The sequence below is a fragment of the Aedes albopictus genome, chromosome 2, assembly GCF_035046485.1.
Source record: "Aedes albopictus strain Foshan chromosome 2, AalbF5, whole genome shotgun sequence".
Taxonomy (NCBI): Eukaryota; Metazoa; Arthropoda; class Insecta; order Diptera; family Culicidae; genus Aedes; species Aedes albopictus.
The window spans coordinates 422,060,610-422,074,085 of NC_085137.1; the positions used below are offsets into that span (position 1 = coordinate 422,060,610).

At 39.7% G+C, this 13,476-nt stretch overlaps 1 protein-coding gene across 4 annotated transcripts in view; it reads right to left on the reverse strand.

Moving 5' to 3' along the window:
* Positions 1-13,476, reverse strand: part of LOC109426613 (uncharacterized) — a 678,826-nt gene that overhangs the window by 395,815 nt on the left and 269,535 nt on the right. For all 4 annotated transcript variants that reach the window (XM_062853560.1, XM_062853561.1, XM_029869670.2 and 1 more), the window contains 3 exons: positions 10,142-10,255; positions 9,033-9,120; positions 150-279 (listed from right to left, as the gene is read on the reverse strand). In XM_062853560.1, the coding sequence (XP_062709544.1) occupies positions 150-279; positions 9,033-9,120; positions 10,142-10,255 (332 nt within the window). The remainder of the gene's footprint in view (positions 1-149; positions 280-9,032; positions 9,121-10,141; positions 10,256-13,476) is intronic.

Genomic DNA, 13,476 nt, shown 5'->3' on the forward strand with positions numbered 1-13,476 from the left:
TCCCGCAAACATCCGCAATACGCAGAATCTCTCTCGAATTCGTTTTCGACTAAAAGCTTACCATGAAAGAGACGGAAACTGACAAGCTTTTGCTTGCCATAAAGCTTCATCAAATGTACTATAATGATGGCGAAATTGAAAGTACTCACCCATATCGTCGATGATGGGCGCCATCCGCAGGGTGATTCCGACTAGGAGTAGGCACATAATCAGCAGTAGGAAGGCGGTTGCTATAATCGTCCAACGGGCGCGCTGTGGAAGATCATCCGGATCTATAACCTGATGGAATAGAAGTAAGTAAACAAATAATTTTATAATACCTACAATCTTAGGTCGATTGAAAATAAGTTGTTGTTGTTTGTTTGCTTGTTACCAGGGATTTTAACCATTTTTTTAATTTTTTTGATTGCGTAGTTATTCGACTGGATGATTTCTCAATTTTAACTGGTTCTCACAGTCTAGGGGATCCAAACGGATAGTTTTTGGCCAAACACAAAGTGCCGAAACGTGAGGCATAACAAAACTATCCGTTTTGATCTTCTAGACTGCGAGAACCAGTTAAAATTGATTTATTTTTTTTATATTCCGCCAGGAATCTATCCATACCCGATATAAACCCTCACGGAACTTTCTTTAGATATTTATGGATTTTCAAGAATATTTATGCCTCCAAGAATCGGTTCACAGATTTCTACAGGAATCGCTTCATTGATAAGAAATCGCCTTTTTGTTCAACTTTTCTAAGAAACATATCGTGCACTGTCCTCATAATTCTTCTGTGAATTTGGGAAAATAATGTTCCGGAAATGCTATAGTCATTCAGTAAGAGATTCCTTCTGAATTTATTTTTAAAGCGTAAACTATTACCTCAGATTTACTCGTGCAGTTTAATCTAATTTGACCATACTGGGCAACTTGGCAATTTTTTAGGCTGGAAGTCTGCTTGCTAAAAAACATCGAAGGACTAGGTTTTTTGGAAAATTAAAAATATATGTCGTTATCTAAGATAGATCCACGATAAATATAACTCTCAGTGTATTTTTTCTTAAAGTCATCCGAATATACTCAAACAGCGTCGAAGAGTAATTTCAAATTAACAAACCGTTTTTGAGTTATATTTTTTTTTGAAGAAGAAAATTAAGTGTTTTTTAAACGCGAGGTTAGGAAAAATGGTAATGTGCTGATGCAAACGCAAAATCCAGCGCATGAACAAAATCTCATTCAAATTAAAAAAAAAACGAGTCTGAAATGAGGTCTTTTTTCGTGTTTTGGACTGAATACAGTAGTATTGGACATTTGAGAGAGGGCCAAGATGAAGTTTTCAGAGAGTCCAAAAAAAGGTATTCAAGGCCGGCTCCAGAGGCATGTTAACGTTATCCTCCATTTGGGACATTTGTGTCATAAGGGTGTTAGGGGCATTTCAGGGTGTTTTTTTTTCAGGAGATTTTAGGAACCCTTAAAGGACGTTCCGAGAAATTTCGCTGGCGTTTCAATGGGATTTAGGAGATCTCAGGAGCACTTCAATAGTATTACGGGGGTGAGAGTGATTCAGGAGAGACGGCCTCAGGAGCCTTTAAAGAGCATTAGAAAAGGTTTCAGGGGCGTTTCAATGCATTCCAGGAGGCATTCCCATAGGTTTCAGGGGCGTTTGATAGCATTTTGGGCGCGCTTCGCCGGCATTTTTTGATAACCATATTTTGCTCTTCTAATTTTTCGTTTTATTTTGCCTGTTCGTGTTTTATTCACAGTACAATTACAATGTACAATGCCACGCAGCGTGCTGAAAGACGAATAGCCTGTCAGCACGAGCCAGATGATTGGGAATAATGATTGGTCGCTCTCGAGTGAGTTCTCGGACTCTTTTAGCTCTCACAACGTGAAACTGAAAACGATCTTGGCGGTCATTCATTTCGGCTAAAATCGTAAATGAGATTGGTAATGTTAGAAACCCCTGATGAAGCACTGGTTCCAAGAGGTTTCTGGGGCATTTCCTTGCCAAGACCCCTTTCTAACAGAAACCTAGTTCTGGATCACGCCCCAGGTTTAAGGTTGCACAAATAACGGTTTATTGATTTTCTTCAAAATTGTAGCTAGAATAATAAAATATTCAACACAATTTTTCGGTAAAGCTCGGTAAAGCTTTAAATAAACAGATAAGACTTATGAATCAAAAATTTAATAAAAAAAAAAACTGAAAACCACTTAATGCTCCGTAAATGCCCTTGATATATATGTGAATCACCGTGAATACTCTGAAATCACGTCATATGCCCTGAAACATCTCTGAATATCCTCTAAAACCCCCTGGGACCTCCTGAAACGTCTCTGAAAATCATCATAATTTCCCCTGAGGCTCCCTTAAATATCTCTGAAATCCTCTAAAACGCTCTTGACTCCCCTAAGAGCACCTGAAACTCCCCAACGCAGGCCCCCTGAAACAACCCCGTGGAATCTCCTGAGACCCCTTGTAACCCCCATGAGACCTCCTGAAACGCCCCTGAGACTCCTGATGCCTCCTTTTATGCATTTTATTTTTGCATAAAAAGAGGGACAGCTATTCAGTACCGTATCGATGGCAACGGCACCCAGTTCGTGTTTATGGTGGAGATGAAAATGAGGTCTCAGGAAAAGAAGGGACAAACGGAAGAAGGGTGTCTTAGATGGTCTCCCATGGTTTGTAAGGGGTTTCGGAGGTTTCATAGGGCTGAAAGATACGTTTTATGCGGTTTCCAAGGCTTTCCTGAAAGCTGTGTGGTTGACATGGGGGGGGGGGGGGTTCAATTTGTGGTTTGAGGAGCGTTCCAAGGTATTTCAGGGGGTTTTAGAGTCCTTTCAGGGGCGTTCCAGTGGTGTCATCGAGTTACTTCAAGTTACTCAGTGAGTAGCCAGCTCTACAGATAAAAAAAGCATCTCCTAGTATGGTAACAAGTGTCTTTGAACAAGTTTCCAATCCTGTTTTTGTTTGTAAATAATTCTGCTTCGGATTTTTTTTTGCGCTCTCACATAAACTATAAACATGGAGGGATTTCAAATTTGGTTTGCCTCTATGTTTCGCACCTTTCTGGATATAAGAACTTGTCTTTGTCTCTTGTTTTCAATATTTTTGTGCCCTCTCAAAATGTTTTAGTAAAATCGCCTATCAGATTTAAGATCACAAAATTCATGTGAATTTTGAAAGCTTTTAGAGCCCCAGAGGAGATTGACAGTTTCTCATCATTAGAAAATTGTGTATTTTGAATTTTTGCATTCTCTTACCTATGCGCTCTCACAGTGCACAAAAATCTCTGTAATATTAGGACTTAACACAAAAATTCTTTCATAAATCCCGTCAACCAAATAAAATATTCCAAGGATTTCCTTAAAATTTCGTCCATGGATTTTTCAAAAAAAATCTCAAAGGATTTCTTCAAAATTTCCTTGAAGGATTCGTGCATAAAACCTTCCAGGAATTTCCTAACATATTATTTTAAAAATCTTTCTCTTTCGTAAACTTTCTTCAGAAATTTGTTCGGAAATTCCACACGCTATTAGGATAAAGCACAAGAATACCCCCCCCCCCTCAAGGGGCCGTCCACAAATCACGTAACGCTCTAGGGGGAGGGGGAGTATGGCCTAGAGTTACGGCTCATGCAAAAAAAAATCGGGTTTTCATACAAAAAAGCTTTACGGAGGGGGAATGGGGAGTCGAAAAATGACGATTCCATCATTTCGTAATAATGGACGCTGCCTAAAATCTTGCTTTAATGTTTGCCACTTCATACATAACAAAATAGAAATTGCATGAAGAGGGCGAATACTGCAGTGACAAAGGTTAGTTAAACATTCCTCAAATAAATAATTTAGACAATTTTCAATGGATTACTTCAGAAATTCTTACATGAACTTCAACAGAAGTGCTAAAGGAATTCTTCGAAAGATTCCTCCAAAAATTTCTGAACGGATTAATTAAAAAAAATGCATCCATGGATTTCTACACAGATTCCTCCTTCAATTCTATCACAAAGTCTTCCATGGAACCTCAAAAGAACTTCTCCGAACTTTCTCCGAAGTTACCTTGAGTTGAGAACTACCAAGAACTTCTTTATAAACTCTTCCGTGTATTCTTCCGAAATTGTTTCAAGAAACTTTGTCAGGTTAAGGTATCCAAAAACTCCTGGAAACCCCCAAGAGCAAAACCAGTTCAGTTAGTTCGCTCTTTTGAAGTGCTGAGTTTATTTATGCGTATTATTATGTATCTTTTTTATGTCCTGCCGCGGTAACAGATCTAGGAGAACGTGCGCAGGACGAAAGATTTCCAGCCCCTAACCTCCAAGAGATTGAAGAGGAGGTTAGCCGGTAGAAAACAACAAAGCCGCTGGAGCAGATCAGCTACTAAGCAAGTAACTAAAACGCGGTGGAGAAGCACTAGTGAGAACACTACACTGGGTCATTACCAAGATTTGGGAGGAGGAAGTATTACCGGAGGAGTGGATGGAAGGTATCGTGTGTCCCATCTACAAAAAGAGCGAAGAAGTGGGAACTATCGCGCGATCACACTATTGAGCGCTGCCTACAAGGTACTCTCTCAAATTTTATGCCGCCGTCTATCACCGATTGCAAGAGAGTTCGCGGGGCAATATCAGATTCATGGGTGAACGCGCTACAACGTTCGCCACATGTTCGCCATTGGCCAGGTGTTGCAGAAATGCCGCGAATACAACGTGCCCACACATCACTTGTTCATCGATTACAAATCGGCGTATGATACAATCGATCGAGAACAGCTATGGCAGATTATGCACGAATACGGATTCCCGGATAAACTGATACGATTAATCAAGGCGACGATGGATCGAGTGATGTGCGTAGTTCGAGTATCAGGGACACTCTCGAGTCCCTTCGAATCTCGCAGAGGGTTACGGCAAGGTGATGGTCTTTCGTGCTTGCTGTTCAACATTGCTTTAGAGGGTGTAATGAGGAGAGCAGGAATAAAGACGAGGGGAAGGATTTTCACGAAGTTCGTTCAGCTGCTTGGTTTCGCAAGATATTGATATTATAGCTCGAAAATTTGAGACGATAGCGGAAACGTACACCCGACTAAAGAATGAAGCCAGGCGAATCGGATTAGTCATTAATGAGTCGAAGACAAAGTAGAGTAATGCGGGGCAAAAGTTCGCACCTAACAGACTTTACAAAATAACTATTGAACGAAAAGAAAACAATATCGTTTTTCTTCGTTAAACGAGTCCCTATCATGTTGCCTTCAAAACGTAGTACTAGATTTTTTTCGCGTTCCTTTTGTAGTTTTAGTAATACCATTTTTAAAACAAGTACTCCAGTGCGAACTTTGCCCCATAGTGCCCTCACTTTTCACATTATGCGGGGCAAAAGTTCGCACCTTGTACAGGGTAGTTTATTTGATGTGATGTTCATTTATTTCATGTTAATTCATGTTCATCTTTTCACTCTAGCCATGAATTCTGTTAACAATGTCGCTTTCTGCAAGAAGCACTAGTAGTTTATTGTTTATTCGAGTGCTCCTCACGAACTACTATGGAATAACGATTCTCCGACATCAATAGGTTATGAGATTCTTCTTCTTCCTGTTACTACAAACTTATTCCAAAAGGTCCAAAAATTCTATCAAAACACCTAGAAACACATTTTTTCGCATAACTCTGCCAAACCATAACAACATCCCACCAATTTTTAATGACGAGTAGCTGACCTGATTATGTATCGAACCCATACAGATTTGTTTGGGTTCTTAACTCGTGCTCAGCGAAAGACCCACTGCGAACTTTTGCCCCGTGCGAACTTTTGCCCCGCATTATTCTACATGATGGCAGAAGGCTCCAGGAAGGAATCTCCGTGCCCGCCACCCTGAGTTTCTATCGACGGTGATGCAATCGAGGCGGTTGAAGAGTTCGTGTACTTGGGCTCACTGGTGACCGCCGACAACGACACCAGCAGAGAAATTCAGAGGCGCATTATGGCAGGAAATCGTGCTTACTTTGGACTCCGCAGAACTCTACGATCGAATAAAGTTCGCCGTAACACGAAGTTAACCATCTACAAAACGCTTATTAGACCAGTCGTCCTCTATGGGCACGAAACATGGACTCTACGTGCAGAGGATCAACAGGCCCTTGGAGTTTTCGAACGGAAGGTGTTGCGTACCATCTATGGCGGAGTGCAGATGGAAGACGGGACTTGGAGAAGGCGAATGAACCACGCGAGAACCAACCATCGTCAATACCGCGAAAATCGGGAGGCCACGGTGGATGGGTCACGTCATCAGGATGTCGGATAGCAACCCGACTAAAATGGTTCTCGAGAGTCATCCGACCGGTACAAGAAGATGTGGAGCGCAGCGAGCTGGGTGGGTCGACCAAGTGGAGGACGATCTGCGGATCCTACGCAGAGTTTTTTTTTTATCTGTATTAACGAGATTTTTAGCCCTGGGCTAGTTCATCTCGGGACCCACACTTTACTTCCCTTCCGAAGGAAGAACTCACATTTTTTTGTGTGAGTTTGTCGGGAGTGGGATTCGATCCCAGGTCCTCGGCGTGATAGTCAAGTGTTCTAACCATCCAACCAGATCCGCTCCACACCCCCTACGCAGAGTGAGGAACTGGAGACAAACAGCCATGGACCGAGTGGAATGGAGACGGCTACTATGTACAGCAGAGACCACCCCGGCCTTAACCTGATCGGTAAGGTAAGTATGTCCTGTTTAACATTTAAGCCCCATTCCATGGCGTAAAAATGGCTTCCAGTGTATTACTCTTTTAATAGATTTTCACGATTACTCACAACTTCAGACGATTCTCAAAACATACTCAAGAATTCTTACAAAATTTCCAAAAGAACTTTTTTTTTTAGGATTTCCAGAATTATTTAAGGGCTCATATTGCCAAATTTCAGAAATCTCCATGACTACTTTAGGCAAAGAGATCTTTCGTACCTGCATGTGTTTATCGTGTACTATGCTGAGAAGCAGACTTTGTCCTAGTTAGGACGTAACGCCAAGAAAAAAAAGTAGTTCTTCAGAGAATTCAAACATATAAATTGTCCATAGATTCATCTTAACTTTTCTAGGGTACACATTTTTACAAGTTCGCTCAATTCAGCAGCAAGTTTCTAAAATATTTCTTCCAAACTTGTGGGTATTCAAAGTAATTTACCAAATAATTAATCCTATGTACCAACAGCCTTAATAATTGTGAAAGTTCACAAGAACACCGAGAAGAAGGTCCAGTCTCAGCTGGGACGTTACGTCGGAAAGAAGAAGAAGAAGCTTTCATTATTATTCATTTGATCTCTTTTCACAGTACATATTCTAAGACAATTATCCCCTACCACATGCCGTAAAATCTTACCTCATTCAGTCACCATTTCAATTCTACTACCACATCATCATATGTCCCCTTCCCGAACAACAGGTCTTCCTTTTCTATTAGCTAGCTACATTATCCCTCCTTAACCTTGCGGCAAAAGTCTCATTTCGACACAATTGCCAGCTCCGGTTCCCCTCTCTGTTCAGTGTTCACCGAACCCTTCAACACTTCAACCGCGATCCAAAGCCTCAGTTTCTCGAGCTAATCCCCACAGAAGCTTCCCCCACATCGACGACAGTTGCTGTTACGGCTGCTGCCAAGAAGCAACAGATGGAAAGCAATAAAACCAAGTATTCACACAGTCCTCCTGCTGACCCGCAACGTGCTGCAGTGGTGGCGTGCCCTTCCGTCGAACGAACGCGATAAAAGTTGGCACAGTTTTAAAGTTATGCGGGTGAGATTTTTCAGTTTCTGGTTTCTCAGTCCCTTCGGGACTCTAATTTGCCTATCCCTTTTCTGGGGGTTCGGTATCGAAAGTGGAGATTATCTAACCGTGAAGTATCTTAATGTTCCATGAAATAGGGGTCAATTGAACTACTTATTTAAAAACTTTTGGCTTTTTTATTGTTTCTTTGATCCTAGTTTTTCATCAATTACTTTAAACTAGTTATCCGTAGGTCTTTCACTCAAGCTTTTCTGATGATCGTTTGAAACGTCTTCCACATTTAATGGGGGTTTTTAAAGTAATTTTAAGCTGAATTTTACTGATACAAGTGGCTACAAGCTCTGATTTTGTGAAATGAGGGGGTTAGAAGCAAAGGGGTGTAAGTGACAAAAACCCACTTTCGAGTAAATGAGGTTTAAAGTTTTTGACCAATTTTTCATCCCAAACAAAATGTATGGAGTTTCAAAATCAACCCAATTTTCTCTGATTTATTGTAATTTTTCCAATCATCGTAGAAACAATCTTAAAAAAATTCTTGAAAGCTTGAAATCTAAAGAATTTGATGTTATGCTCAGCTCAAAATCGGCAAAATGGTCACTTACACTCCTTTGATTCTGGGCCCCTCAAATGTGTTTTTTTAGGAAATTAATTAGAAAATCCAATGGCTTCTCTAGGAAAGGAAACTTTGTTAGTAGGATAGGGTACCGGGTGATATCAGAAGGCCGGCTTCAGCGGCAGGTTATCCTCCATTTAGGACATTTGTGCCACAAAGTGTACCGTGTGGATCATGTAGTCTTTTAATGTTGGTGATGCGATCACGCTCATTTTCGATGTAGTAAGTAGTAAATAGCATTGAAATAGGGGGATAAGATACATCGACATGTGGAGCAGTAAAATATGTGCAGATTTGAGTAACTGACAAAATCATTGAGATAGAGAGAAATATCAATTTGTAGAACTTTGAGATACGAAAAGTCGACTGCAAACTTTCAATAATACAATTGTTCGACATACTTCGCTTTCTACTTTCAACACTTAATCAAGGGATAATCTCCATAGGAAGCAATGAAAGTCGCAATGGAGAGAAGGTACGTAAAAACCACAAAAAAACAAGCCGTGTTCAAAAGTGCCCATTTGGAACGTAACTATCTTCCTTGATGGAGCTTTCACAGATAGCAGAGGGAAGACATCCGGCGTTGTAAATGTGTCATGAAACGAACAAACCCATCGTAAAATACAAGGGCAAGGAAGATGGGGCGTTGACTTACCTTAACACTTTGATCATCTAAATCATGAACTAGGATTTTCCGCTTCTTGTGTCTTTTCTTCTTACAGTGTCGATGATGGTGATGATGTCTACGGTAGGGAAGAGAATAAAAAAGCACATCAGCACCAGTAAATGAAGTGGGAGGAAGTTAATTGATTTAGCTTGTTTTTTTTTCGTTCGTTGTCTTTCGGTTTCTTCTGGTTGTTAAGGAAGGATTATGTTCGGTGTAGTCGTTGGCACGTGGAAGCAAAAAGCTTCCGATGGGAAGCGCTTCTCGTAACAGTGATGGTTGAAACATTTTGGATGTTTGTGAATAAATTTCTCCTTTGTACTGTTACTCTCTACGCTTCCACTGATCTTAACAAACGTACTGTACACCATAATTAACCCTCTAATACCCAAATTTTTGATTTTGATCTAAATATCATTTTTCGTCATCTAAAATCGATTTAAACATGTTTTGGAAGATGATTCTTTTTAATTCTCGATTTCGTGAATTTCAGTTTTTGAGTTTTCTAATTTTTATTTTTGAACATCCCCAAAGTTTTATATTTTTTCTGGAAGCCTATTTGGGGTACGGATTTTTTGAGATGAAAACATTTTGAGATATTATTATTGTTGTTGAAATATTTTTATTTTTATTTTTTTTCATAGAAAATTTTATTTTCCGTGTAATTTTAGGGAAAATATTTTTAGAGTGTATTCGATTCCCTTAAACTATAAAACTAGGATAGAGGGATTTGGGAAAAAATTAAAATATGTTAAATGCAGTGATTAAATGCAAAATAAACAATGACTTCTAGAAGGTGACTAAAACATCAATTTTTCAATGGTTTTTAAAAATGTAAATACGCTTTAAAATACACCAAAAACCATTTTGAGATATACAAAACAGTCCTGAATATCAGCCAAAACTATAAAAATTTTGATTTTCCACGTAACAAATATTACAAAAATGCTCAAACTATACCCCGTCTAAAGGCGGTATTGGGTATTAGAGGGTTAACTTGAGCATCCACACACTTTCAACCATCACTTCTAAAAGGACCGTTTGGCATTCATCCTTTTCCACTAGACTTACAAGTGCCGCCATCATCAGCCTGGACTTACCTATGCTTATGTCTTCTCCTATGTTCAGGCACTATCGAATCGAGCTCCCCATGCCGATCGGGTTCGAGCTGCAGCGAGACGTCGTACATAAAGTCCTCGTCGTATGGGAATTGGCTGGAAGTGATTGGGAGCAAAAAAAGCAGAATAAAGTGGGTGAAATCTCCACACGAGGATAATCGCAATGTATCAAGGTAGGAAATTCTCAAATAGTCCCGGAAGAAATCCTCGGAGGTACCCCTGAGGTAAATCGGAGGTAAATCCCTGATGGAATTCTTGAACGAGCCCTAGGTGGAAATAGGGTTTCAGAGGTAGGTGGGCAGGGTTCACACAGGGTTCACTTATACCCTCATATGTACAGTACTCCCTTCAATATAGAGGACCTTGACTCTGAGAACCTGAGCCTCCCTTTTGCCTCCAGAGACTCACATCTCCAGAGACCTCGGGTGCCCCTTAAGGTTTCAACCTTTCAAATACTTCTTTTTCTTTCTCGGCCCCTTTCAACAATCCACTCTTAACTTCCTTAGGCGCTCAGTTGCCAATTTATTTCCTCCTCCTTTTTTAATCACCGTCAGATCATAGACTAATTTCAAGACCTCGATGTACCAAAGAAAACGATCAAATTTTCGGTGACCAGTCCGGTACCCAATAATTATTCATAACCGTGTATTTTTTTCCGTGTAAATTGCCTTTTGTGTAAATTTTATTTAGCGTGTTACACTGATCTGACAGCTCTGACAGTAAGGGACTAAACATAAATTACGTAAAGTGAGTACCGAGGATTGTTCACAATCTGCGAACTTGACGGCGGAAAAAAATCGTGACCATGACGCCGCTGGTCAGACCTTCTTTGTTTATCACTCCCGTCGCTCCTATCTACTCCCCTTGATCCCCTTTGAGACCTCTTTTTTCCAGTCTTCATACCCTTATGAAACTCGCAAATTGGTATAAGAAGGCTGGTTCGAAAGGCACGTTATCCTTTAATTTGGTCATTTGTGCCATCGCCCCAAATATAGCTTTCATCAACTATCTGTGCTGTGTAGCTGCCGGCATAGAATAGCACTACGAACCACCTGTTCTGGGGGTAAAAGTCCACCAAACAGGAAACCCCAATCCAAGGTGTTAGTCTACCTTGTAGAAAAATTTTCCATACTCGAAAAGGGGTTATGATTATTGTTATTGTTGTGGAGCGGACCTGAGGTGTGATGGTTAGAACACTTGACTATCACGCCGAGGACCTGGGATCGAATCCCACTCCCGACAAACTTACAAAATGTGGGTTCTTCCTTCGGAAGGGAAGTAAAGCGTGGGTCCCGAGATGAACTAGCCTAGGGCTAAAAATCTCGTTAATACAGATAAAAAAAATGATTTTTTTTTTTCAACAAAAAACTATGACAGCTCACGATGCACAGAAGCTTCTTCAATAGCACGTAAAGTTCAGGAGGAGACATCATTCACAAGTAGAAAGCGATCAATTCAAAGTAATATTTAAGTAGTTATAGTGTTACTAGGTTTAGGCGCATTCAATTTTACCGTGAATATTAAGGTTGCAGAAACATAAAATTGATGCGCTTCGAAAATGGTGAATATTTTCATCTTGAAATGGAATTAATCAATTTAGTTAAACTATTTTGAATTACAAGAAAACTCAGCTGAGAGAGTTTATTTATATGAGCATGCTGTAGAAATGACGACTATCAATTCATAGCTAATTTGAGCAAAATTAACTATTTTATTCAATATGGCAACGATTATAATTAGCGAAAGTAAAACGAAAGCAAGTTTACTTTAATGATGTTCGCAATAAAACTAGCGGTTTTATAGTTTCTGCTTTTCACCAACAGAATCTGTCGTTACTAATCGATAGGATTGTCATCTATTGAGAGTTTAAACAGTTTTATTGTGGTAATAATGAATGCCAGAAGGATTACGTACCGGAGAGTTTTGTTTACTCTTAAAATCTACTTTATCGAAGTATTGCAATAAAATCCTAATAAAATTCAAACAAAACCAATCATCAATGAAATTGTTACTTCGGTAATGCGCTTTTTAGGCACTGTTTCAATTTATAAACAAGTTTATTTGGATCACTCCCAACTTACTTTATGAAAATAGGTTGTATCTTCTCAAACAAAACTGCTTTCAGGTAAAAGTTACTTGAAGATTTTTCTTTGGGGGAATCATCCTAAGAATTTCTCTAGGATTTCTCCTAACAATCTCTTGATGGATATGATAACAGAGAATTTATGCAGCAGGAACACCATTACAAAAAAATACTTTAAGAGTGTCGCCAGAAATATTTCTACACTAATAACACAGTGAGCATTTCTCCCAGACTAGTCTCATACTGAAAAGTTTGGCAGAAACACCACCAGGCATTGAATGCAACTTTTTTTTAACGTGTTGTGTTGACTGGTGTCCGGCCATTTGACCAAATGCCGTTTGGCTAAATGTTATTTGTCCAAACGCCATTTGGCCGAATGTCATCTGACTGAATGGGTCGTTTGGCAAAATACCATTTGGCCGAATACCGATGGGCCGAATCATGATCAAGGGAATTAAGAAGTTTTTGATATTCTAACTGCCAATATGATCATCAGAAATATTTCCTTCACACTCAGTTGAGCTCGGCTAATTTCCATTCTTTTGCCGAGATTCGCACAGCTAAGCGCTCGGCAATCGCAATTTAACTGAGATATCTGCAAAAAGTCAAGTTTTTTCCTAGCAGCACCCATGGGTACCGCTATAATCAAATAATAAACGTCAAGCGCTTAGCCGAGATTTCAGCAGATGAACTATAATCGAGATTCGCACAGCCGATCTCGGCATTCTTTTTTAAGGACAGACTTGTTAGAATCCCAAAATGGCCGCCACAATGGCCGACTTTGGTACCTACTCACGATTTCGAGAGCACCAATCTCTTCATAAACAAAACCAGCGCACCTGATCTTCTTATTTTAGGCTTATTACTAGTGAGTAAGAACAGAATAATGAAATGCACTGTTGTGTGAATCTCGCTTCTTGAGATTTGTGCGTTTGAAATTCTGATGCACTGTTGAAGCGGGATTTCAAGACGTCTGTCCTTAAGTGTGTTCTTTTAATCATAGGCTATTCTTTTTAATTTTGATATTCAGGGATTGATCGCCGTTGAAGCTGCCCATATTTTATCAAAGATTTTTTCTTCTTTGAATCATAGACTTTTCTTTCGAGTTATATTGAGGCGGAGAACAGTGGCATAATAAGTTAAGGTCCAAATAACCATCATTCAGTCATCAACAATCATCAATTATCCAAAAGCAGTTTTCTTGCTAGAAATCCAAAAAGCATCATTGAAAATG